The sequence below is a fragment of the Calliphora vicina genome, chromosome 1, assembly GCF_958450345.1.
Source record: "Calliphora vicina chromosome 1, idCalVici1.1, whole genome shotgun sequence".
Lineage (NCBI taxonomy): Eukaryota > Metazoa > Arthropoda > Insecta > Diptera > Calliphoridae > Calliphora > Calliphora vicina.
Window position 1 is genome coordinate 147,506,126 of NC_088780.1, and position 27,309 is coordinate 147,533,434.

Sequence of the window (27,309 nt, forward strand, 5' to 3'; positions counted from 1 at the left end):
TTATCCTTGAAGACCCTTTTGGTCGCTTAGTGGGATGCGAGTGGGATATCTATCAAAATAAATATTTTTTAACTCAAGACTTACAATTTTTTAATTTTTTTTTGCAAAATCAAAATTTTTTTCCAAATGGGCCCTTTTTTTAAAATTTTTTTTGTAGTCAAAAGAAAGCTTAGGTCCATTCCTTTAAGATATTTTTAGTCCCTTAGTGGGATGCGAGTTTTATATCTATCAAAATAAATATTTTGTAACGCAAGACATACAATTTTTTAATTTTTTTTTGCAAAATCAAAATTTTTTTCCAATATGGGCCCTTTTTTAATTTTTTTTTTTGCTCAAAAGAAAGCCTAGGTCCATTCCTTTAAGATTTTTTTAGTCCCTTAGTGGGATGCGAGTGGGATATCTATCAAAATAAATGTTTTAACACAAAAATTGTATGTCTTGAGTTACAAAACATTTATTTTGATATATATCCCACTCGCATCCCACTAAGCGATCAAAACCATCTTAAAGGAATAGGCCTAAGCTTTCTTTATAGCAAAAAAAAAAATTACAAAAAGGGCCCATTTTAAAAAAAAGTCAAAAAAGTTTTTGATTTTGCCAAAAAATCAAAAATTGTATATCTTGAGTTACAAAATATTTATTTTGATAGATATCCCACTCGTATCCCACTAAGGGACCTAAAATATCTTAAAGGAATGGACCTAAGCTTTCTTTTGACTAAAAAAAAATTTTTAAAAAAGGGCCCATTTTGAAAAAAAATTCGAATTTGCAAAAAAAAAAGTCAATAATTGAATGTCTTGAGTTACAACATTTTTATTTTAATAGATATCCTACTCACATCTTCCTAAGTGACAAAATAGGTCTTAAAGGAAAAGACCTAAGCTTTCTTTTGAGCAAAAAAAATTTTTAAAAAAAAGTCCCATATTGGAAAAAAATTTCGATTTTGCAAAAAAAAATTAAAAAATTGTATGTCTTGCGTTACAAAATATTTATTTTGATAGATATCCCACTCGCATCCCACTAAGGGACTAAAAATATCTTAAAGGAATGGACCTAGGCTTTCTTTTGAGCAAAAAAAAAAAATTAAAAAAGGGCCCATATTGGAAAAAAATTTTGATTTTGCAAAAAAAAATTAAAAAATTGTATGTCTTGCGTTACAAAATATTTATTTTGATAGATATCCTACTCGCATCCCACTAAGGGACTAAAAATATCTTAAAGGAATGGACCTAAGCTTTCTTTTGACTACAAAAAAAATTTTAAAAAAAGGGCCCATTTGGAAAAAAAATCGTATTTGCAAAAAAAAAAGTCAAAAATTGTAAGTCTTGAGTTAAAAAATATTTATTTTGATAGATATCCCACTCGCATCCCACTAAGCGACCAAAAGGGTCTTCAAGGATAATATCTAAGCTTTTGTTTGACCTAAAAAAAAAGATTAAAAAAGGGTCCATTTTGAAAAAAAAAGTCAACAAAGTTTTTGATTTTGCAAAAAAAGTCAAAAATTTTATGTTTTGAGTTACAAAATATTTATTTTGATAGATATCCCACTCGCATCCCACTAAGCGACCAAGTAGGTGTTCAAGGAAAATATCTAAACTTTATTTTAAGAAAAAAAAAAAAATAAAAAAAAATAGCGTATTTTAAAAAAAAGTCAAAAAAGTTTTTGATTTCGGAAAAAAAATATTAAAAATTTTTTATTTTTTTTTTTAAATATTTTTTTTCGAAAGATCGAAGAAATAGCTATCTATACTATTTGGAACACATTTTGCTAAGAACAATAGGTAATAAGTTACATGGATAAGAAAAAACCCCTGTTTGACCAAATTGTCAAAATTTTACCCCCTATAACTCAGAGAGTTCTCGACCGATGTTGTTGAAAAATTGTGTCTGAGTTACTATCCAATAGAGCTAACCTTGGTGCAAATTTCATCCCGATCGGAAGACATCGATTTCAAAAGTTGGTTCACTTGACATGAAATCCCCCATGTATTTAATTAGCAACTAGTGTTTATTAAATTAATATCGTATAAATATTTCCAATTGATCAACACTAAATCTTTTACGATATTAATTAGAAAATACAACACTGAATAATGACATAAAAGATCGTTTATCTATTTCAAAAAGAAAATCCAAGCGCAGTTTTTTCAAGAACAAGAACAAAAAAAGGACAATTGGAAAATTTATTTCTAAAATAATTTAAAAAAAGTATATTAAATAAATTAAAATATTTTAAAGAAAATAACCAGAAAGGTACGAAATTTTTTCCATTGATTTAATGATATTAAACAAAATATAAAAAATTTAATAGCTTAAATAAAGACGCGCCTAAAATAAACAAAATGGACAATATTTCTCGTCGTCTATCGAATGAAGATACAGCTACTTCAGTGTACTTGTCATTTGACGCCGAAAGTACCACCATGTCCACAGCATGTTACAAAACTTTGGAAGCCATGACTGATATCTCAGCTGTATCTGCCATCGATATGGACGAGTCGGCAAATAAAAACAAAACCGGAGATAATCACATGAATAGTACATTGGAGGCTCGTGATGATTCTCAAATAATGAGTCCATTAAAAACTGTTAAGAAAATTGGAATGCCAGATATGAAATTACACACCCCTTTGAGAGCACTGCCAAAAAATATTTTAAAAGAATATAAAGCTTTATGTTCTACTCCGTCCAAGGACCAGCTTTTAAAAACAGTCGATGTGACACGTGGTTCAGATGCCACTAGATGCATAGATTTAGGTTTAGCATTTTTGGGTGTGGATGATGAAAAGCCAGCTTATTTTCCTCCTCCGCCTGTAGAGCTATGTGAAGAAAACAAAGAAAATGCTTTACCAGAGGCTGAAGAGGTATCTACTTTATCTACATGTTCCTCTGTGGAAATAACTGCTACTTCCGTTATTGAAAGAAAAATGTTGACATCAGTATCTACGGTTGGTTCCATAACCGAAGAAGAGTCAGTTGAAGAAGTAAAAATTATGAAAAATGTAGAAGAAATTTTGGGGTCAGCAGATGAAGTCGCTCATAAAAATCTTGCCTCTTATAACTCTTTATTATTAGAGGATGCTAATAATGTTCTCGATGTTGAAGAGGAAGCCACTAATATGGTGCAGTTCTGTAAACAGAATATTGAAACAACTCCCAAAGCTAAGGTTGAAAATATAGAACATATGGGTAAGTTTTTCAACTTGATAATTTTATGAGAGATAATTACGAACTTAATCATTTATATTTATTGACTTGATGCAATGTTTGGTAGTTATTTTGCATATTGTATCATAAGTTTTAGCATAAATAATAATTATTTTAAAATAATTTAGACACCATGTCAGAATCATCAGAAAAATCAGACGAAAAGACTCCAGTAGTCAAAGAATTGGAAATCGGAAAGAAAAACATTATGAAATCTTCATCTAAACCAAAAATTGCCGTTTTATCGCGAAATGCACGACGTTCTATATGCGAACCGAATTTGCAAGCAAATAAACCATCTAGAATATTGAATACTGGTAGTAAACGGCAATCATTGTTGCCTATATGTAGAAAATCGACAATGCCAATGGATGCTGAACATGAAATTCCTTTGCTAATGAGTAAACTGTTAAAAATTACTAATACATCTGCGGAAGCCGAAGAAGTCGATGTAAAGAAACCGCAAAAAATAGTAAAAGATCAAAATAAACCAACGCCAGCTGAAAAAAGGCGTTCTGTTATGACATCCATAAAAACAAGAACCTCACTTATACCATCTGCTGCAGGAGATAAGCGACCATTTAGTTTTACGCAACGCATGTCTGTGGTAGTTAAAACTACATTAAATAGTCCCGCTCGCAAAATTGCACGTAAAAGTTCTATGGGTGGTGTAATGACCGCATTTCAGAGAAGAAGTGTAATTCCACAAAAAACAACTAACGTAGATGTTTCCAATCTTAAAAAACCGGAAGTAATTGCTCGTAGAAGTATGCTAACGAAAACTTCTCAAATTTCCACAACCACTAAAGCTATTACTAAAACTCTGGTTCCAGTACAAGAAACATCAGCTAAACCCACTTCTACTACACAGCGCAAATCTATATATCCTTCAGCAAAAGTTTTAGAAAAAGCTGCTATATCACATAATAAGACGGATATTGTTTATACTTGTAATGTTTGTAAAGAAAAATTTCGTATAAAATCTTTGCTTGATGCTCATAAGCGATCCCACGAAAGCGATAATGTAACACCCGCTTTTATTAAGAAGCCTATGACGACGATTTATTCGAGTAGTTCGAGTCTAGCTGGCAATTCTAATCAGTGCAAATATTGCGATAAAAAATTTGCTTTAACAAAAGCATTACATATTCATCTCTTACAAAATTGTTCGAAAATTCCACCTTCTGAGAAAAGAAAACTTCAGTATACAGATTTAAACCATGTGGAAAAAGCTCAATTGCCGAATGTTTTTGCACATCATCATAATTTACAAAGTAATGTATCAAGTACAGTTGCTTCTGCAAATGCTACACCACGACATGCATTAAAACAGAATATAAATACATTGACATTCCCAAAAAGATCAACGGAATCTTTAAATGAACATAAAGGTAAGTGAAATATAAATTAAATTATATTAAGTACATGTATTTAAGCAAGCCGTTATTATATAAAGTAATATATCATTTAAAATCACTTATATCGGATGTTTTAAGCTTTTTAAAGCATTTTTTATTTTTGCAAAATTTAAAGTAAATTTTTATGTTTTTAAGCAAAGTTATTTTTCCACTAATAGCTAAATATGTACACTTCTATTATTAAACAAAATTGATAAAAATAAACTACTATTTCAGAAGTACAAAAAATTACATCGGATTTGATAACCACTGTCGATGGAAACAACATGCCTCATGGTTCTGTACAAAAAGTTAAAAAGATAAGTGCACATGCCGGAGTTTATCGCACTCCCAGTAAATCAGTACCTTGCCATTTATGTAAGCTAACATTTAAGAGTATTTTAGATTACACCAATCATAATTTAACAGTTCATGGTAGCAACAAAACTAGTATTACAGAGGACACAGCCAACGATGTTGTTGTTGATGGAAATGTAAGGACTACCAACAATGCTAATAACTAAATATGAAATTTAGTTTTTTAATGAAATAATAAATAAATTTACTTTTGACAAAATTTAAAAAAGGTTAATGAAAATCTTACTGCAAGCAGTAAATGGGATAAAAGAAAGACAGCTTTTTAAGCATCTTTTTTTATTTAAACAATTTATACGCTTAAATATAAATAAAACTTAGACATAATTTTTAAATATGTAATGCTTTTAATTGATTAAAATAATTTTGAGATAGTTGTTCACCTAATTAGCCTTGGACTTTTTTTCTGGTGGCGGTTTCATGTCCACATTCTCCTGTTTAATATCTATGCCCTGATTTGTTCCACCCCCTGTTGGGCTTGTTTCAGTGGGATTACCATTGTTTCCTGTATTGTTCGTATTGCCATCTTGAGAATTATTTACATTTGCTTCTTGTTGGTTTTGTGCATTTTGGCCACCTTGTTGAATTTGTTGCTGGTGAATTATTGGTGGTATAGGTGGTGGAAATTTACGCAACAATTCTGCAAGTAGCATATCAACTCGTTGCATTTGAAATACTGTACCATTATCGTCTTTGGTGGTTGATGAATCTTTTTTAGCAGCTGCTTTTGATTTATCGGTCACTAAAAACATTTGATCTCAACTGAAAATGCAACAAATTATAATTATGTTTACTTACACTGTTTGTTAGAGCTAAAGTCCCATGTATAACCTTTGTTAGGATGATAGCGAGAATAACTGCTGGCTTCTTCAAAAGCAGATTGTAAATTTGATACTGTTGATAGCTAAATTAGAATAGAAACATGCATATATTTTTTATTAAATATTTTTAATAAAAGTAAAGGATATAGCTTACAATTCTTGAACTAATAACATTTCCCAAATCAGGAGCTTTGTAGATGGTACCGCCTATAATATAATAATCTGCTATGGGAGTAGCTTCTTGAGGATTATGTCGATGCTGCTTACGTATGACATATAAAATTGGTTCGTGAACATGTAGCAATATATATTCTAAACCTGCCATATTTCTAAAAATAATATTAAATGAAACAATAGGTTGGAAAAATGATTAAACAAATTGTAACTTACTGTAAATTTTCGAGGCCCAAACGTTGCATACGAATATTTTCATTATTACACATGCGATCATAAAAGGGATTTGATTTTCGGCAGAAATAATCCATGACATTTTGTGGATTTAATGAAGCCATCATTTGAGTATCATGCCAAGATACCCATAATGGGTTTTCTGATGTTATTGGTTGGCGGCTTGGTAACATTTCTAATTGATTAAATTTTCAAAAAAATTTAAAAATGTGCACGTTCCTAAAAAAACAAGAAAATAGACAAATTCAACAAGTGTTATTTTATTTTTATATATTTGTCGGTTTGTTGTTAAACAAAGTAAAATAGTTTAGAAACGTCATCATCCCTCACTTTTCTCTTCCTCAATTTGTTTAAAATGCTATAATTAGAGGTCAATGTTGATGAAAATGTAAAGTTTATATTATTTTTATGTACACTATTATTTTTAGTTGTGGTATTTTATTTTGATTTATCACACTTAATTTAATTGTTTTTTTAATGTTGTGTAATAATTTTAATTTAGTGTTCAATTGTCTTCAAAAATAAATGACGCTTCTGTCGTCTATCGCATTATTAGACGTTTGTATACTATATTAAAACAGGTGAGTTTGTTTACTTTTTCAATTTCACTTTTCTTGAGTTATTTATAATTAACTGAGTGTACTTTACACTTTTTCATATATTTAAAATATAGATGTGATTGGAAATAAACAAAAAATAAAGCAAAAATTTGTTCAGAGAATTATTTGCGGATAACAGTGTCAAAAAGGAACAGCTGTTTGAAAACAGTGTTGCCATATTAATAAATTGCGGTATTAAGCAAGGTATGTAAGTGGATGTGTAAAAAAATTTGTTCTCACTATGTTTTGTTCCCCTGTTCGTACAGAGTCTATTTTGTATTTGTTTTTTTCCTTTTCTTTGTGTTAATGGAAATTTCCATGATGGTATAGCAGCGCAAATTCAATCTCGTAATCCTCATTCAGCCAGAGGTCTGGATGGCATCAGCTATTGGATGATTTTGAATTTGACCAAAGAGAACTGTGTTATACTTTTTAATGCTTTAAATATAATATGAACTTTCGGTAATATTCCACCCTCTTGGAGCTCACCCCATCCAGAAAATAAAGGATTCTACGGATATCACAAATTTCAGACCCATTTGCTTACTTCCAATTTTTCTGAAAAAATTTAATAATTGAGGATGTTGTGGCTTAATTGAGTAGCTGCAACCTGCACTAAGAACAAACATAACGCGCAATTAAAGAGTTGTCCAATTAAAGCTTTTCTCATCTCACCACCTTTCCTTCTACACTATCCCCTTTCCAAAGAAAGTAACACTATTAATTATAGATATTTATTGATTGAGTGTTCTCTTTTTAAAAAAAAAAATATATTAGAGAAATACATTAGTCGGGGAAACCTATTACCGAACAGCTCATTTGTTTTCCGCAAAAATTTTGTTACTACGTTATATATAAATGAATTGATGGGAAGACGCAATATAATGGCTATATGTTTGGAGATTAGTATGCCGAACCATTTTGTTGACATATCCTTGAGAAAAAAACTCTTGAAATTGCATTTTAATGTGAAACTGATCACATGGATCGTCTCATGTTTGGTCATTTGGAAAGAAAAATCAGCTGTGGTTTGGAGCAAGGTTGTGGATTGAGCCACCTTTTATTTAATATTTACACGGCGGACCTTCATAAACTTGAGGATGACAACTGCAATAAATTTCAAAGCAATAACAATGCCCACTTGAGAATGGCACTCGGTTTGATTAGATCAACACCTGTGTCATTTGACCTGACCTGTGTCATGGCCCATGATTGAAAAGGCGATTGAATTTGTAAGATACCGAAGGATTAATAAAATAGTTATTTTTACGGTATTATGGCCTTTGAATATGCCAAGGAAACCAGATCTGTGGAATAAAAATTATGAAAATATAAACTGTTACTGAGATCTTGATTTGTTCCAAGAATACATAATTTTATGTGAATTTCTCAGCTTGATCGACCAGAAATTGTAAGAAGTTATTGTTTGAAAAAGTTGGTGGGTTTATATCCCTGGGTTCAACCAAGTAAATACTTCCATCCTTTGCAATTCTAAAGACTCGAAAAAAATATACCTTTGTGGCAACACTTGAATGAATTTATTTTGTTTTGCTCGTTTTCCGTCCTGTTGTTACATTATTCGTTTTTGTTTTGCTTTACGTTATTTTAGTTGTTTATACAAAAATGACAAATCTTGACAGTTTTGTTGTTATTGTTGTATTTACTTGTGTGTTTTTTGCGTGAGAATACATTTTTTGTTTCGCGAAATATTACATTATTTTTGTACTAATATTAAAAAAAGTGTTTAAGCAAGCATATCAAACAAATAGTTAAAGAAAACGAAAAGTATATAGAATTAAACATATAATGATAAAATAAATTTTTGTACCAAGAAGAAAAAGAAGGAAATATAAACAAATAAATTAGTATATTTCCACGTTTCTTATTGCTAAAAATATATAACAAGAAAATTAGAGGTCGATTCAGAAGTGTATGTGGTTAAGAACAACAATTGGTGGTTTCCTTAGTCTCAGTTCGTTCTGTGCTTTGCATCGTGGCGGCATTACTCAGGAAGAAAGGAATCGTAGAGAACACATCATGGTAACACAAATATTTTTATAAAAATAATAAATTTTAAAGTTGTGCTTGTATTTTATAAAAACATACATATAGTCCGTCTATTATTTATGTAATTATTCATCTATTAAATATCATACTTTATTTTGTGGTTATCTAGAACAAACATTTTTAGTAAACACTTAAAAATTTAGTATGTAATACATAATATGTGTTAAAGTTGTTTGCTTAGTTATTATGCAACACATTTGTATATTATTACTTGCAATTTCATTTCCATCATGCATTTTTTTACAATCCAGTTTTCTTATATGTTTTGCCATTTTTTCACACATTTTGCTTTTTACCAAAATGAATAACACTATTTAGTAAACAAATAAACTTATTAGATCAGACAATCATGGCAAAACGTTCATTTGCACGCATTATTTATTATACATAGTCAGAATAACCTTGATTTTCACATTAACCACCGAGAAAATTTAGCCTCGAATTTGACATGAGTTGACTTAATGAATGTGCGTGTGTGTTTCGTAAATTTGGAATCTCATTAAAAAACAAGTGGTTGTTAAAAGATTAATGGATTGTAATATGTAGAAATAAACTTGAATTAAATAAAAATATGCGTAATATCTGATTAACCATTTCAATATATTAATGATTATGCATTTAATATAGATATGAATCATTATAAGGTGCAGGACTATTAAAAATGAGCAACAATAAATGTGTTTCACATAGTCAATTCTTCGAACTTGGTTCTATGCAATCATTAAAATGAAGCGCCGTATATTTTGATACAAGCATAGATCGAATGACACGCTAATAATGTAAAATTCATACATGCTTCACGTAAATCGAACGACTTCGAGTTTAATTTTAATAGAATAACTGAAATTTTTTTATTATTCGAGTGATCGATTAATTTTTAAACATTCTTTGATTATTCTAGTAAAAAATATTCGATTAATTTAATGAAATTGATTGTACCACGATTTAAAACCAGAAAAATTCTAATAACTTGTTTGTTAACAATGAAAAAACTACTAAATTAATACATAATAAAAAAACCCCATTAAAAAAAATATTGTTGATTGTTGAACTATTTTTAATGCGTAATTCTTAGATTATTTCTCTCTAAATCATTAGTTTCAAAATCACTTCAATTCTATTTTCTACGTATTTAAAAAATGTTCGAAATAATTAATTCTTAATTTAATTTTCAATATCAAATTAAATATATCCTCTTAACAATTCCATTAAAACATTCATCAAGAATTAATTCGTTGTCTTAATTCCTTAGTACTCCAAACGTATTGAATTTATTCCTTTAAGAATTCACTTATAGAATTAATTCGTTATTGAATTATTTATATTTCTTTAATTCAAATCCATTCAAATGTTAAATGTTCAAATTCTCTTCAATTTAAATCTATTAAAAATAGGCTGAATTAAATTTTTTCAATTAATTTTCTAAATGATTAAAAATAAAATAAAAACGTAAATAATACCTTATTGTGAATTACCTTATTTACAATTGATGCATAACTGTTTCAGGTTCTAAATTAATTAAATTATTTTAATTATGTTTCTAACTTTTGTTACATCAAAAGCTTTTATACTTGTTCTGAGTTGTAGCCATGCTTAATTGTCACTATTAAAAATAAGGCCCCAGAACTAAATTCATTATAATTTATTTAAAAAAAATAAATAAATATCTATTTACACTTAAAATTCGAAACTAAAAAATAAAAAAATACGCATATTCAGACATACATATTCATTGATACACATGTTGTTTGTTGCATGATCTGTTACCTATGCGTATTGCATCAATCTGTTGGTTATTTCGAAAAAAGAAAACTATAAAAAAATTCTTTTTTAATTTTTTTTAGACCATTTTAAGCTTTTTCACATTAAAAATCATCTTTAATATTCCTAGTAGCTTTAGTTGATATGCGCTATATTAAAGTGGAACCCTATTATGAGGTATATTATATAGTTGCAATATAAATATGCATTTAAATACGTACAATTATATTTAGTTTAAGAAGTTTTTAGTTAATTAACAAATGTTTTCAATGTAATTTCTTTTTGTCAAAATATATATTTATTGTAGGGTCTTCCACCATTTAATGTATCCGGTAGTCCTTTTAATGTGGTGCCCATCCACCAGTATCCAGAGCTAATGAAGGATACATGCGCGCTTATAAATTCTGAATGGCCACGCAGTGAAACAGCGCGCATGCGTTCTCTTGAAGCATCATGCGATAACTTACCGTGCAGTTTGGTTTTGACCACTGAAGGCTACAACCGCGTCATAGCCCATTGCAAGCTTAGTCCAATACCGTCAAAAAAGAATGCATGCTTTATTGAATCTGTGGTAGTGGACAAGAGTTGTCGGGGTCAAGGATTTGGCAAATTAATAATGAAATTTGCTGAAGATTATTGTCGTGTTGTTCTAGATTTAAATGTTTTGTATTTATCAACAATTGATCAAGATGGTTTTTATGAAAGAATAGGCTATGAGTTTTGCGAACCAATTTCAATGTATGGTCCTAGACATTGTGAATTGCCTAGTCTGCAAAATGCCAAAAAGAAATACATGAAGAAAGTTTTATAGGCAACTACGGCAGTACGTTATAACAAATTTCAAATTAAACGCCACAAAATAGCATAAACAATTTTTAACGTAATTGATTTAAATCTTGCGCCAGTTGAATTTTATTATAAATTAATTAATTCTCCTTTTTATTTCCAGAACTTAATTTAGTTTTTGGATAGAATTTGTTAAAAATATGAATTTTAATTGTGGATTAATATATCCGAATTCAAATTTGTGTGTTTTTGTAAGAATTTTCAATAAAATTATAAATTCAATTCATTCTGGGCAAATAAAATCATCTACAAAAACTAAAAATGTTAATCAAATATATAAATATCAATTGCAGCCTAATCAGTTATTTAGAACAGTATTTCTGTGAAATTAAACAATGGCTACTAATATGTTAAAAGAAGATTCTAATGAATTAAAAATGGTTATAAGAAATATATAGTAATTTAGATCTGTCTGAAAAGGCAATTATTATAAAAAACGACATATTTTATGAAAATATCACTGCAAATTAAATTCCAATTAATTTAATTTTTTCTTATGATTTTTTTTTTTATTTTTACTGTTAATGGTTTAAATTATAAAATTTTTTTATGTGTTTCTTATGTTAAGTAATTTTACATTTTAATTTTGAACATTTTTGGTTTTGAAGTTTATAAATTTCTAAACAAGTATAAACTTATATTACCAAACATGTATGGCTTTAAGCAGATACATACATACATTCATATATTTAATTTATTTTAATGTTAATTAAGTATTTATTGATGAATCTATGTGTATATGTTTTAAATCATAATTTTATAAAATATTAATCGTTAAAATATCAGATAAACATACTTAAATGATAGATCTTCCATAGAAAAGTAATGTAGAAATGTTTTTAAACTTTTAATACAGATGCAATTAGAAAATTTCAATAAATTATAGTCTTATGCATATCTAGTCTTAACTTCCGCATAAGCATAATTATAATACAAAAATTAAGAATAAATAGTTTTAATGAAATGCTCACTTGTACCCAACTTGCTCATTATTTGTTTAATTAAATATTAATAAAATGACATATTTTCAACAAAATAAACACATATACTATATACTTCCTATTTTTATTTACACTCATGTCTGGTGCTATTAATCAAAATCATTTAAAATGCACAAAAGAATTTTGGTTTCGTTCATTAAATAGTTTTTATTTAAATTTCTAAGCTATTAGAAAAATGTGCACAAAAAGTTAATTTTTTTTTATATTCTTGATGCCAAGTTTTACAACAGCACATTTAAATTTTGAAATTATTTGAATTCTAACACTTAAAAACCTAAATAAAAAATACACACTGTTTTGTTTGTGTTTTTTTTTTATTATTTTTGAGGTGCCGTATTCAAGATCAAGTTCAAGATATTAAAAGGCAGATCTATATATTTCTGTATGTTGATCCCCAGCAAGTGTAATAAATAAATTTCAACAAAAATTCTTAATGTATCGCGTGCTTTTTGTCACCAGATGTAGTACATACAAGCAAACAAAAAACCAAAAATAGACCAGAATATTTTTTGGCTGTTAAATCGCTATACAATTGCATCGCTCGACTGAAAGCACATTCCCTTTTGGCATAAATTTGTTGGGTTAAAGGTAATTATAAATTATTTTTATTTTTTACAATAAAATTGCTTATGTATGTAGATGCATTTTTAGCAAAGACTTATTTGTCTGTTTTCGTTCTAAATTTATAACAAATAGAAAACTATGCTTCGTCATTGCTTCCCAACGTGGGACAATGTCAGATTTGAGGCAACCTCTTACAGTATTTTTATACCCTTCACCATGAATGTTAAGGTTACGTAAGTTTGTCATTCCGTTTTTAATTTCTAAAATTTTTTTCATTTGCAACCCAAAAGAAAGAAATCAACTTTCAGAAGCCCCCAAATTACTACATACATAATTGGTATATCAATTTATTGATTATGATTATGAAAATACAACAATATGTATTTTAAATTTACCACAAATTTTAATTTTTGGATTTAGAGTTGTATAAACGAACTGTTTAGCAGTTATTGAGGAGCTAAATTTTGAATCCAAAATTTTGGTGATTTTAATTTTCTTTAGTTTTATGACCAGCGTATATAAGCTCCTTTACAAAGTTAGATATAAAGCCAACTGAAAGAATTTTGTTTCATTTAATACATATGTATGTATGTAACAGATGTGCCTCATTAACAACAGAGTATCGCTTTAAAAGTGAAATAATTAGCTTACATGTTTATAAAATACACTTTTTTGCGCGGCACATTTTATATTTATTTAAGTAAAATAATTCACACTGAAAAATTACATTTTGTTCATAAAAACCGTTACTGAGATGTGATAAGAAATAAAAATCGTGAACAAAATTTACGCAAATTTCAACAAAATTGTATTTAAACACAGTATATAAAAATGCATACAAATTAAAATAGAATTGAATTTTAGATCAGATTTTATTGAGTTTTTGGCTTCTCTTGTAAAGTAACTAAAAGTTGTGATACGACCTTTCTATATTAAACATCGCTTCTTTTCAGAGCTTTCAAAGACCTATATAATTGATATTCGGCATACCTATGTATATTTCCAATTAAATCCCAGATTTTTAAATTTTGAACAGGAAGTGTAGTTTATCCTTGGCATGGACAGGCTATTTTGTAATAATTAGAATTTATTAGAATTGAATAGACTACGACTAGAAATTGTCAAATAAAGATAATTTATAAAACGTTATAAAGGTCTTAAAATGTTTACGGTAGTTCTGATTGTTTACTGATAATGGCCGTTAACTGATATACATAAGTATGTCAAGATTTTACACGTATAAATTTTATTGTAAGTTTTTGCATAATATCGTTATCCACCTTATTTTAATGTAGAGTACAAAAATGCAGTGAGTTGTTTTTGAAATAATTATTGTAGTTAAATAATATATGTATACATACATACATATTTCAATTTTAAGAAAACATTTACGTTGAAAATACGGAAATATTCAAACAATTTTAACAATAACAAATAAATCCAAAATATGAATAATCAATTCATGTTTTCTTTAAAAACAAATGTTATTAAAAACTATTTTTTTATTTACATACATTGTTATTGTCATAAAGTTTAGAAAGTCATATACAACTCCATTTGATTTTTGTTGTAGAATTTTTATTTTATATAAAAGTTATTAAATTTAAACTTTTTTTAATTTAAGACACAATTAATAAATAAAATTATTTTTAAAAATAAAACGCTTTTTATTTAAATCAATAAAATATGAAAAGATAAGGTATAGTATAAACATCAACGTGAATTTTAAACTCCCTAAAGTATGCATTTAAACAGCCTTAAAATATGCTTTAATTTGTAATAGAGGGGTTTAATTTTGTTGAAGAAGGATGCCACCCGATTTACATTATTTTTTAACATTTTAAAAAGACCAATGGTCAACCCATAGATGGCGCTATTTGTAGCCCGTTATAGGGTCGCCAGACTGTACAAAATGCATATATTGTAAATTTTTCAGCAATCTGGCAACTCCGTATTTACATGAAATTAGCGCCATCTAGTGTTTAGATATATGCTGTTTCTAATTTACAAAAATCATAAAAATCGGGTGGCAACTTTCTTCATGAAAACTTGATGTCGTTAAATAATATGAAGTATACTTACGGGCGATTATTACTGAAATAGATGATCCTTATTAAATCCAAAATAAAAAGCTTCTTTTTCGTATTATATAATGTAATAATTAAAAATTAAATAATACCACCGGTATTTAAAATCGATTATAAAGTTAAATTTTTTATATATGTATATCATTTATAAGTGTATGTATTGAAATAATACATTTTAATCCATTTGTTTATATTTTTTTAATACTCAGGGTCTTTTTAGTTTCAATAATTAATAATATACATAATTTTGTTTCTAAATAGCTGCTTTTATACTAAATTGTTCTTTTAATTACGCAATTTAAAAATACAAAGCATTTAAAATTATTGTTTACTTAAAATTCTAGCTGCAATGGTTAAAAAATGCAATAAAAATGCTTGCTCGTGCCATATTTTACTAACTTATACATTTTTAAGGCACAATTGAATTTTTATGTAAATGTTGTGCATTAACTGCATTTTATAAATTCTCTTGATATAACTTACAATTATTCAGCCTTTTTTGCAATGCCGCACACTTTGCCGTAATGTTCTGGCTGTTCTAAAGAATCCACTATAAATTTGGCCAAGTCATATTTAGACACTAGGCGTCCAGGAGCTTCATCATGAAGCACAGTATATGCAGTTGAAGGCTCATCAGCTATATGAGGTGGAAGTATAGCAATATATTCCAAATCCGATGCTTTTGTCAGATCCAACATTCGTTGATGCTCCTCATTGAGACGGTGAAACATTGCCGGTACCTCAGACAAAGGACGTAATAGAAACGAAGACATAATAATTGAATATTTTGTTACATTTAAAGCCTTCATTACTTTTATAAAGTTGGCGGTACCAGTTGAAAGTTCTGTCGTAGCCTCTAGTTTGTTACGGGTACCTAAAATAATGCATACCGCATCCACACCCTCTACCACTTTTAAGCAGTCATCATAATTCGTAACATTTCCTTGCACCATGTCTACTTTACCCTTAAAACGTTCTGGAACAGTTTTTTCGGTACGGTATAACAAACGTACTTGAAGTCCTATAAATATTTGTAAATACATATTCAGTTTATTTTTAATTTTTGCCAAACGTTATAGTAATTTTACCTTTTTGTAATGCATAATCGACAACACATTGTCCGGTCATACCGGTGCCTCCAATTACTGCAATTCGTTGCATAATGTTCTGTAAGTTGTTACAAAATACTTTTTTTTGTTTTTGGGTTTATGTGTTTTTGCGTGAAGTATCACGTACCTTGTTAATTCGCAAAATTCGCAAGTTCAAATACTTAATAATTCTATAATCAGCGCGGTAATAAACTTTTATTGTAGAACAAATACAAATAAATTTACTTTGGAGTATGTAAATACAGACAAGTTTATTTGCAAATTGTATTTTTTTTTTGCAGCGTTGTCAATTTAGCGCTTTTCACGAAGGTTTTGGCTCTTTTCAATAATTAAAAGTGTAATTTTTCAATCTGCGCTTTTTTCGAAAAACACAGCTATATTGGCGCGTTTCACTTTTACGTTTTACTTTTGTTGTAACTTTGAAATTTAATTGCAATTTTCTCTGAATGCAGAATTCCTTATGCGCTTGAATATTACTCATACGCTCACAATACAATATTCAGTAGTCTTTCTACTTGCTGAATTTATTTGAGTACTGTGTAAGGTTTTTGACAATTACGTCTCGTCTCTATGTTACCATATGACTGTGTATATAAATGGGAATCCCTATTAATTGAATTGGCGTTAGGCTTAACTAAAACATTGTACTTGCATTTAATAATATGGAGCATTCGTATATATTGCGTAATAATATGAAACGTCATTTGTTCTGTGTGTGGTACCCTTTCGACTTTTTTCTTTTTTTAAAGTCTACTTTTCGAACTTTGGTAATTTATGAAAACTCGACTTTTCGACTTTTTAGTTAATCGACTCTTCAACTTTTTACCATTTCTTGTAAAAAAAATATATGGTTTCTACATTTATTGATGCGCCTTTTGTAATGTTTAGCAATAAAAATGAACTTTATCAAGGCGATAATTGTTAGAAGAATGTTGTAAGAATTTTGTGCACAAAAAAGCTTTATTTTATAAACATTTATTTATTATTTACATATATTAGCAAACACTACAAAAAATGCAAGTGTACCAAATTGCAACAGTTTTAAGATAATGTTGCAATTAAATATTTTTTTTAACAATCTCAAAAGTCGACTTTTATCGACTATTCGACTTTTTTCGACTTTTATTGACTTTTATCGACTATTTTCGACTTTGGGATAACCGACTTTTTTCCGACCAAAAAGTCGATTTCGACTTTTAAACTTTTTTCAGGAAAAAATCGATTGTTCGAACAATCGACTTATAGAACCCTAGTAGTTTTTTTTTTGTCACACACATAAGGGTTAAGAGAATTTTTCTTAATATTCTCTTGTTGGCCAGTAATATTTGTGATAAATAAACATCAATAAAATAATGTGGTTAAAATCAAATTAGTAGAAATTTAGTTTCAAATTTGAACTTATTTTCATAATATTCAGGTTAATACCAATATCACCCTACTTATAAATTTCTTAGCGCGTTTTGATGTGCTGCACGGCTTGTTTTGGTAATAACCTGTTGGCATCACTGATTTTCTGGCTGGCGTAAGTATTGCCAGATAATTTTTGTCTCATGTACCCAAAAAATAAGGGACGTTTTTAGGGACTTCGATTTTCAAAATTTCGGTCTCCAAATTTTTATAATTAAAGAAACACATTTGTTGGACAAAAACATTATTTTTGTTGTTCTAACTAAATTTAGCTATATTAATTTGATAAGTGAAGTTGAAAGTCAAAAAGAAAAATAAAAAGTATGGAATACAATACATCAATGGCCAAAATAATTAATTTATATATTTTTTATATATTTCATTTATTCAGAATCAAGCCCTAAGGCCAAATATGATTCAAATTCCACTCAAGAAAAAATTTTTTTGCATAAAATTAAAAAATAAAAATATATACATAGTAGACATTTGTAGTATAACTTAAAGTATAATAATTGTATATAAGTTACATGTACTTTTTTCGGAAGATTATCGTTTTTAAAAGAGATACAAATTGTTAAAACAGCATTTAATTATAAAGGAACACTGGTGAGTGTACCTGATTGTTATGGCTGTAAAAATTAGTAGTAGATTTGCTCTATCGGCAGTTCAAGCTACACTCTACACGGCGGGTGAATTCCAAAATGTATGTATGCAATGCAGTCATATCTTTATCAAGACAAAGCATGCAAACGCGTAGTTAAAATTTAAAAAAACTTATCTTTTTCATACATTTTGCAATATGTAACATTATCAAAGTTTACACGGTTGCATTAAGTATCGATCGACTTTTTAAGGTTGCATACATACATTTTGGAATTCACCCGGCGTATTTAACAAGGTGACCGCAGTGGAGAATTGAAATAAACACAGGCGAATTCACTTATTTTTTATATGGAGTTTGACATAAATGCGTACGGGCGAATATTTTTTATATATATAGTTTGACATTTATGCGTGCTTTTTCTATAATCAGCTGTGCTGCCGATGGCACCTTATTAAATTAACCTTGATGTGACAGCACGTAACAATAAATGTATTTTTTATAATTAAAAATTATTTATTGAATAACGGATACAATATTTTCGACTATTTCGGTAACGGTATTTTAGCAGTAAAGGAAGTAGCCGTTATTTAGGTTACGGTAATCGAGATAAAAGGGTATTTTAGGGATTTACAAGGTTGTGTCATGATAGAATATGCTAACTTAAAATTACAGCCTGTTTTTATAAAAATGTAACCATTCAATTCATCAAACTTTATCTTCTTCGAACATATCGAATTTTTACTTAAAATGTTTTTTGGGATTTATAAAAACAATAAATTTGTTGCGAATACAACATAGAATAGATTCTCATTCATTTTATAAAAACAAGCGGTTAAGCTCAAAATTTATTTACTTTTTTTAAAGCAAAAATTTTAACAAATTTAAGCGATTAGCGATTTCTAATACACAATTTGGAGAAAGTAAAAACCCTGGCTATCACTTATAAAGTAAGCATTGATTTAAATGTCAAAAAAATCGTTACAAAAAAAAAAATAGTGTCCATATTCTTTAATTTTTTTATTAAATAGTTAAATAATTTTCAACATGAATTTGAACGAAGAAGATTTTAATACTTCTGATTCTTGGCTATCGGAGCAATTATTTGCCCAGTTAAAGGATCTAAACTCTGAATATAAAGATAGAAACACTTCAACTGACTTTTTGCTAAATGATACTTTCCAGAATTGCGGTAGTAGCATACCATTATTGGATGTTTATGATGACATTCCTTTACAGGATTTAAAGCCAACTTCTTTGGATTCTTTTGAAACTGCACTGAATGTAAATACTTTCCCAGGTTCTTATAATATAAACGAGGAAGTTTTGGATTTGAGTCAAATGCCTTTAAAAGAACATCGCACAAAATCAGCTCAAACTGAAGGAAACTTGATTGATTTAGTAGAAAACATTCCTTTGGCAGTTGACCCTGTTGCAAGTAATGTAGAAACATTTATACATGATGCTTCTAATTTTGATCCACCTCCATTTGATGCTAACGAAGAGGTACTAAAAATATTAAAGTTTTTAGAAACTCAACCAAAAGAAGAAATGGGTACGAAGAAATTTATTAATGTTTTTAGATTCTAATATTGAAAACAATTTTACTTGTTTTTTTAGTTTCAGAGATTACTGTTCCTCAGCCATTAATATTGCCGTTATCGGGAGCACCAAAAATAATAAAATGTGTGAACTGCAATTTTATATTTAATATAGACGATTTTCAATCCCACGTTTGTGATTGTGATGATTATAATTTGATAAAGCCAAAAGAAACAAAAATTAATAGCACTTGTAAACCTATTAAGGAAGAAATTTCATTGCCACTAGAGCCAGCATGCATACGTTTACTAAAAGAAAATCAAATACGTATTAGACGCTTTCTTAAAGACGAATTAAAATATGATGTAAATACAACTTCCTCGTCTGGTGTTATAAATTCATCCATCACATCTAATGCTTCAATAACTAGTAATAAGAAACCAGATGGTCCTCACGAATGTACCTTATGTGAAAGAAAATTTGTGCATGCTTCGGGTTTATTACGTCATATGGAGAAGCATGCTTTGGATTTAATACCCAATGCTCATACAACAACTAATAATAAGAATGTAGCTACACAAGGGGCCCAAGGTATAAATGGCTTACGCGTAGTCATTAAATGCACCTTATGTGGTCGCATTTTCTTTGAATCGTATGAAGCTTTGAAGCATTTGTTTTCACATTTTCCGGACTCCATAGCTGAAGAAAAGGAAGTGGATAATTGTGCTGAAATACCTTACGATGCCTATATAGATGATGCCTTGAATAATCTAAATTCAGAGGTAATCATGCAATTGTTGTATCTTTGTAAGAGAAATTAATTTTTATTTTTCAGGCCCAAGGAATTTCATTTTACAATTCTCCTATTTCAAGCTATGAAGACGATAAAGCACCAGTTTACCTTAAAATAGTAATATTAAGTTGCATTTTGCAATGTGAATTTTGTGATCTAGTATTCTCTGATGTGTCCTATTTATTTGTACACTCAGCATGTCATTTACCATTTAGAAGATTTGAGTGTTTTGCTTGTGATATACATGTTAGAACATCGAAAGAAATCTGTACTCATTGGCATGCTGAATGTGTTTTTATGCGCGAAAATTTAAAAGTTCATCATGCAACTACTCAACGTTATTTTGTTTGTAATGTGTGTGAGAATAAGTTCCAATCCATGGATTTACTGCATGAGCATCGGTAAGATCTTTTTATAATTATAAGGAGGGTTATTTTGCAATTACTTTCGGAAAAAATCTTTCGAATTTGTATATTTAATACATTGTATTTCAAAAATGATTTCCTTCGAATTGAATCAGAGCATAACCCTATGTTTACGATGGAAAATCGATCAATTTTAATCAAATATGAAACTTACGCAATATATCCTAAAATTTTAAAAGAAAAGTGAAACAAAATTAATTTGCAAATAGTAATTATTAAAATATTATTCTTCGACATTGATTGTTATCACATGAATATGAAAAGTTTTGTAAATATTTAATTTAATATATTTTTACTTATTTTTTACTAGTTATACCTCTTATCATTTCTTTCCACGCCTGAACAAAAATACTGGTACTCTGCAATTGCCTTGTGAATATTGTGAATGTATTTTTGAAAACGCTCAAGAATGTGTTATCCACTATGAAGAGAAACATTACAGAAAGTACAAAAGAGATAAGGATGGTACTAAAGGGTCAAGTAAGACCCGACAATACTTGTGTGATATATGTGGAAAATCTTATACCCAATCTAGTCATTTGTGGCAACATTTGAGATTTCATCAGGGTAAGCTAAAGAAAAATGTTCAAATATTTATCTAAGAAAATATTTTATCTTTTGAAGGTGTGAAACCATTTGCATGTAAAGAACCAGGTTGTACTCGAAAATTTACAATTCGTCCCGACTTAAATGATCATATTCGCAAGTGTCACACCGGTGAAAGACCTTACCATTGTCTGGTATGTGGTAAGCGTTTTCTTACGGGGTCCGTTTTTTACCAACATCGTCTAATACACCGTGGCGAAAGACGGTATGAATGCGATGCTTGTGGGAAACGGTTTTATCGTGCTGACGCATTAAAAAATCACCAACGTATTCATACTGGAGAAAAACCATTTGGCTGTCACTTTTGCACCAAAAACTTCAGACAACGTGGAGATCGTGACAAACATATACGAGCTCGACACTCGCATCTGGATGCCAATGCTCGTCTCATGATGCAAATGCAAAAATTACAGTTAGAAGCTGCCGCAGCTCAAGAGCAGGACTCGCAAAAACTGGCCACTACATCACATTCTAAGGATGATATGTCTACAACTAATGAAAATATGCTACCGCCAGAATATAACACTGCACAGGTTTCCTATGTTAGGAATAACAATTTAAATGATATACTTATGATGGGCAATGTAAATTTTTCCAAAAATGTTTTTGAGTCTATAATGGGCGATATTATTCATTAAATAGATTTAGAGTTGTTATTATTTATTATATATTTCCCTATTTTATATGTTGGCATATGTATAGTAATTGGTTTCATATTATTACAATTAAATCAAATTTTCTATTAATAAAACCTATTTATAGCGCTTTTAAATTTTAGTAGCAGTTGTTATCTTTCTATATATATAAAAGAGTAACGTTACTGAATGACTGGTAGATTCAACAATTACACAGCCCAACTGACAAAAAGTAGAGACATTAAATTTGGAAAATATGTTGTAGATCCACTAAGAATGGATCTACAAATAACTTTAAAATGTAGGAAAGAAAAATGGTTAACATTAATTAAAAGTATCAAAATCAAAGTTCAAATAATGAACAAAACGAAAATAGTAAATATGTATGTATATCACTTTCTATCACATACCTTCATGTACTATTTAGACCACTATCATACTCACGGATATAATGATGGGAAAATATATGGAATTGTAGCGTACAATACAATAGCGAGAGACCATACAATGCTATATCTTTAATAAATACATCAAGTTTCCTTTCTAAAACAACCGAACTAAAGTTGAGTTGTCAGTTTCCAAAATGGTATTACAGATGACAACTGACAGCTTTAATTTTCTGTTGCCATATTGGCAACCGAAAATGTGATTGTCTTCTGACAACGCATTTGATGTTCGGTTGCCATCCATAATCGACCCATTAATTACGATTAAGTGGCGAACCGGGTCAACAAAAAAAATCATAAAAAGGGCATTATTGATTTTTTTAATGAAATCACAGTATTTTCGCGCGTTATTAAAAATGTATTTTATTTATTCAATTCCGTTTAATTCATTTGTAATTTGGAATAATTTAATTAATAAGTTACAACATTCCACTCTATTACTAAGTTCCACACATTTATTAAATTTTGTTGTCTGTTTGTAAATTCATATGTATATAAAATGTTGATTAAATGCTATTTTTTAAATATAGAAAATAATATTTAATGATGACCATTATATGACCAAACGTAGCATACTGTTTGTTTGACACGAACTTCATGTAAAATACCGATATGTCTAAGCATTACTATTCGATTTTGTGTCTTTTTATCCAACATTTTATTCAGTTTTCGTGTTAGATCTCCAGGAGTTATAAAGTTACGTCCTATGAATTTTAAGTTAATACAGATTACAATTCAAATACATTTACAATAACTTACCAGGTAAACAGGAAGACTGCTCATTGTATAATTTCCACAATTCTAAATCATTTAAATTTCTTAAGCAACTCCGTTCCTTGTGTATTAATTGATATTTCTCATTAAAGCAAGGTATTATAACTGTTTCCAAAAATGAATTTAATTGATCCAAATTTTCACGGCCACACATATATCTGCAAAAATGAGATTTTTTTGTTATTGTTCTAAGCATTTTATTCAAAAATATTACTTTGGAATTGTGTCAAATTGTTGTTGCGATATAGTAACATCAAATTCCTCAAATTGAAATGATATAGGATTGGCTTTCTTTTTAACCAATGGAGAATCCTTATATTCGCTTATTTTTATTTTAGGTGTTACAGAAGAAAGAGCATGATTTAAATTTAATTTGGCTAAATTGTGACCCAACTTTTTAACAGCAGATTTTGAAGCTGTGCTATTAACTTTCAGGGCACTATTTAACTTGACATTGGATTTTCCGCAACTTAGGACTAACTGAAGTTTCTTTTCCTCCTCTTCAGCTTCTTTAATTTTTCTTTGCTTTTCTTTAATTGTATACGTCATTACTAACATTTGTTTGCTTCTCATTTCAGACATTACCTGATCATAATCACATTCCAAAGTGTTGATTTCCTTTTGTAGTAGTTCATGCGCTTCAGTCATTAGATCACGTACTTCAATTGCTCTTAACGTAAGTTGCTCTAATTCTCTGGAGATTTTATTTCTTCTCAAACTTAATGCTATAAAATCATTTAATTTGGAAATCTTTGCTTCTGTAATTTGAAGATGTTCTTCAATATCTTCCATAATTTCAGTAATATCTTACTTAAACAAATACGTTTCAAATACAAAACAATTGCATTAATACCACAAATTATAATTTAAGTGTATTCATATACATTGGTATAATTAATAATACGCTAATAAAGGCCACTAAATTCACCTGGGCGCTTTTTTCAAATTTAATGTCACTTAAAATGGCGTTACTACACGACTTGTACATAGTTGATTAATATAGCATTAAATAAACCCTTAAATATTAACCGAGTTACCAAGTCTCACTACATTTGATAAAATAGCATTATTGTATAAACCATGTTTACAAAGACAATTTTTACGAATTTTCAAATAAGAAATTAAAATAATTAATAAAAAATATGTGCCGTGCACCGACGGTGATACACACGACACACAAAGTTTTAATTTTTATTTAGTTTAAGAAATAAAATTAATATTTGTTTGCAATTATTTTTTATTAATTTCTAATAAAAAAATATATGTGTTTAAATTTATTTACAGAACAAATTATTTTTAAAACAGATTCAATTAAACTCATTCGATTGCTTTAAATTATTCCGTAATTGTATTAATGTGCTCAAAAACAAAATTGTCTAAATGTTGATAACTGAAAATAACACATTTGTTATTGTTTGAATTTTAATAATACATTTTATTGAAAATACATTTTTCGTAATTGTAAAAACACAAAAATCTAAAATGTGAAAAATAAATAATGAAAAATAACGAAAACTGTATTTGAAATAACTTTTTTTTTAAAGTTCAAAATTTTATTTTTAATTATTGAAATTTTAAATTAATAATTTAATTATGAATTAATACCAGTTTTATATTTCATAAACAATTGAATTAAAAAATGTGTATAAATAATACAGGGATGTTTTAAAAAATAATAACAAAATTCATTATATGTATTATATTCTTATATTTCTTGAATTGAAATACACAAAATATAACATTTGTCCCCAAATTATGTTTTTTGTTTGTAACCATTAACATGCTATTAAAATTAAAAAAGAAAAAACAAATAAATAAGTTTAAACTAAAATTTTGTTTTGATTTTTTTTCCATCTAATTGAAAATTTTTGATAATTTCTAAAAAATTATAAACTTGTCGAACATAACATAAATATTTGCTCATGTTGCCGTTGACATAATTTAGTATGAAATTTTTGGGATACTAAAAAATACAACTATGTTATACGTATTACACTTGCCATACAACTATGTAAATTTTATACCTCGGCGGACGGCAGCCATCTTTTCTTTCTTTTGCATTTACGAAGTTAAATAGCCAACATGGGTTTTGCTAATCTTTGGTATTCGCATCCACGTAAATACGGTCAAGGCTCCAGATGCTGGTAATTATTTATTCTCCATTAAAATCCCTGTAAAAAGATATATAAATGTTATGAATGCCATTTTTGAAATATGTGAAAAATCTTGGTAAAATTTGTAAAAAATGAAAGTGAGGTTATGCATGATACACTAGTGTGGTTTTTGTGTCTCATATAAAGAATTTCATTCATGATATTTATGTATTGTTAAGTTCATAGTTTTAAAAAATAGCCCCCGGTTGAGTACGGAATTTGTGGTAATATTAATTTGCAAATTCCTTAATTGAGGGTGGCAATAGTAACATTTTCTGTAGTCGCTGTCATACTAGAAATCAAACATGTGGATGATTTCATTGTTGGTGATGAGAAAGACAATTTGAATTTGTTACGTTTTAAATGTTTGTAAATAAATTTTTTAATAAAAGAAAAGATTAATTGACATATAATTTATTTTAATCCATCTAGCCGTGCCTGCTCTAACCGACATGGTTTGATCCGCAAATATGGCTTGAACATTTGCCGTCAATGCTTCAGAGAGTACGCCAATGATATTGGCTTCAAGAAGGTGAGTCTATTTAAAGAAATTTGGTTAAAATCAACATACTAATTTGCTGTGTATTTCTTTTATTTACAGTTGGATTAATTCCGCTTCTTTGATGATTTAGTTAATAAAACACCACACCCCTGTGATTAACCTTTGAATGTTTCTGTAAAGCAATTTTTTTACTGAAATTGATGGTATTGTTACCATCTGGAAGCAGGCTTTGCTACTTCAGGGGTTGTGAATTTTTTCCTCATATTGTTGGAGAATCTCTTATTTGAGCTATCCAATGGTTAAATAAAAAGAAAATTTTATTAAAAAAATCAAAAAAAAATTTGTCTTTTCACTTTTCACGTTCGCGGATTTTTGATATTTTTGTTATCCGCTATAAATAAAATTTGCTTCTAATCCATAATTTGTTGCCGTACATGATAAATTGTTACTTCCTGCTAATGGGAAAATTTGTTTTTGTATGCAACACATTGAAAAAAATCAACACTCACCAATATGTGGCATTGAGTCTTATAGTTCATGTTAGACGCAACAACTTGATATTTTTTCAGTCCATCTGTTGCTGTACGGTAACTTGTATGTTGTGGAATAAAAAACTTGTCTAATCGGTTTGTGGCTTGATACAACAGCAAAAATATAGAGTTTCTGTTTACGTTATTTAATTTATGGTTGCAATTGTATTGCAATAAACAGTTTTTCTACCGCTTGTTCTGTAATATTTCAAAACTTTAGTTTCATAAAAGTAAATCGGAGATGATTTCATTTTATATCTATACGTACAATTAATTGTAGGATGTCGAAACTGATGTAAGATGTGAAAAAGCTCTTCTAAGATCCCAATTCCTAACTTATTCAATGAACATATGTTTTATGAAGTAAAATTAATATGTACTAGGATCGCCTGTTGGCAGAAATTCGACCACTTTTAAAATGTTTTTTAACACTGGTGGACAATAACATACTTAAAAGTGTACCACAAAAAAAAAAAAAAAAAAAAACGTGTGGCCGGCATATTTATATATAAGATTCAGGGGATATGGTATTTTTAGGTTTGTATTGTCTATTTCTATTTTTAAAATTGGGAAAAATCGGACAATTGCTATGTACCAGTATTGGAAAATATTTTTTTATGTGCTATTACTGGCTAGTTCCAACTATTTCCACT

At 28.7% G+C, this 27,309-nt stretch overlaps 7 protein-coding genes across 8 annotated transcripts; 4 read left to right on the forward strand and 3 right to left on the reverse strand.

Moving 5' to 3' along the window:
- The first annotated feature begins 2,117 nt into the window (after positions 1-2,117).
- Positions 2,118-5,190, forward strand: LOC135964043 (uncharacterized). Of its 2 annotated transcripts, XM_065516098.1 has the most exons (4): positions 2,118-2,253; positions 2,312-3,189; positions 3,336-4,598; positions 4,842-5,190. In XM_065516098.1, the coding sequence occupies exons 2-4, from the start codon at positions 2,343-2,345 to the stop codon at positions 5,126-5,128; spliced, it is 2,397 nt and encodes a 798-aa protein (XP_065372170.1). In that variant the 5' UTR covers positions 2,118-2,253; positions 2,312-2,342; the 3' UTR covers positions 5,129-5,190. The 2 variants fall into 2 exon arrangements, with proteins under 2 accessions (XP_065372170.1, XP_065372171.1); XM_065516099.1 differs by lacking the exon at positions 2,118-2,253 and having other exon boundaries at positions 2,298-3,189.
- A 51-nt stretch (positions 5,191-5,241) lies between these two features.
- On the reverse strand, positions 5,242-6,888 carry MED6 (mediator complex subunit 6). The gene is made up of 5 exons (XM_065516100.1): positions 6,539-6,888; positions 6,191-6,427; positions 5,955-6,129; positions 5,778-5,883; positions 5,242-5,721 (listed from the first exon to the last, which is right to left on the reverse strand). The coding sequence occupies exons 2-5, from the start codon at positions 6,379-6,381 to the stop codon at positions 5,363-5,365; spliced, it is 831 nt and encodes a 276-aa protein (XP_065372172.1). The 5' UTR covers positions 6,382-6,427; positions 6,539-6,888; the 3' UTR covers positions 5,242-5,362.
- A 1,640-nt stretch (positions 6,889-8,528) lies between these two features.
- Naa80 (N-alpha-acetyltransferase 80) lies at positions 8,529-12,532 on the forward strand. The gene is made up of 2 exons (XM_065516101.1): positions 8,529-8,847; positions 10,943-12,532. Exons 1-2 carry the CDS (start codon positions 8,740-8,742, stop codon positions 11,444-11,446), a joined length of 612 nt encoding a protein of 203 aa, XP_065372173.1. The 5' UTR covers positions 8,529-8,739; the 3' UTR covers positions 11,447-12,532.
- A 2,647-nt stretch (positions 12,533-15,179) lies between these two features.
- LOC135964047 (flavin reductase (NADPH)) lies at positions 15,180-16,506 on the reverse strand. Its single transcript, XM_065516102.1, has 2 exons — positions 16,222-16,506; positions 15,180-16,154 (listed from the first exon to the last, which is right to left on the reverse strand). The coding sequence occupies exons 1-2, from the start codon at positions 16,292-16,294 to the stop codon at positions 15,619-15,621; spliced, it is 609 nt and encodes a 202-aa protein (XP_065372174.1). The 5' UTR covers positions 16,295-16,506; the 3' UTR covers positions 15,180-15,618.
- Positions 16,507-19,286: 2,780 nt separating this feature from the next.
- Positions 19,287-22,280, forward strand: topi (matotopetli). The gene is made up of 5 exons (XM_065509781.1): positions 19,287-19,805; positions 19,871-20,574; positions 20,628-20,986; positions 21,321-21,577; positions 21,635-22,280. Exons 1-5 carry the CDS (start codon positions 19,298-19,300, stop codon positions 22,252-22,254), a joined length of 2,448 nt encoding a protein of 815 aa, XP_065365853.1. The 5' UTR covers positions 19,287-19,297; the 3' UTR covers positions 22,255-22,280.
- Positions 22,281-23,034: 754 nt separating this feature from the next.
- Positions 23,035-24,326, reverse strand: LOC135958855 (uncharacterized). The gene is made up of 3 exons (XM_065509793.1): positions 23,686-24,326; positions 23,457-23,629; positions 23,035-23,401 (listed from the first exon to the last, which is right to left on the reverse strand). Exons 1-3 carry the CDS (start codon positions 24,261-24,263, stop codon positions 23,238-23,240), a joined length of 915 nt encoding a protein of 304 aa, XP_065365865.1. The 5' UTR covers positions 24,264-24,326; the 3' UTR covers positions 23,035-23,237.
- A 1,130-nt stretch (positions 24,327-25,456) lies between these two features.
- Positions 25,457-26,441, forward strand: RpS29 (ribosomal protein S29). Its single transcript, XM_065509803.1, has 3 exons — positions 25,457-25,615; positions 26,057-26,156; positions 26,226-26,441. The coding sequence occupies exons 1-3, from the start codon at positions 25,554-25,556 to the stop codon at positions 26,232-26,234; spliced, it is 171 nt and encodes a 56-aa protein (XP_065365875.1). The 5' UTR covers positions 25,457-25,553; the 3' UTR covers positions 26,235-26,441.
- The last annotated feature ends 868 nt before the right edge of the window (positions 26,442-27,309 follow it).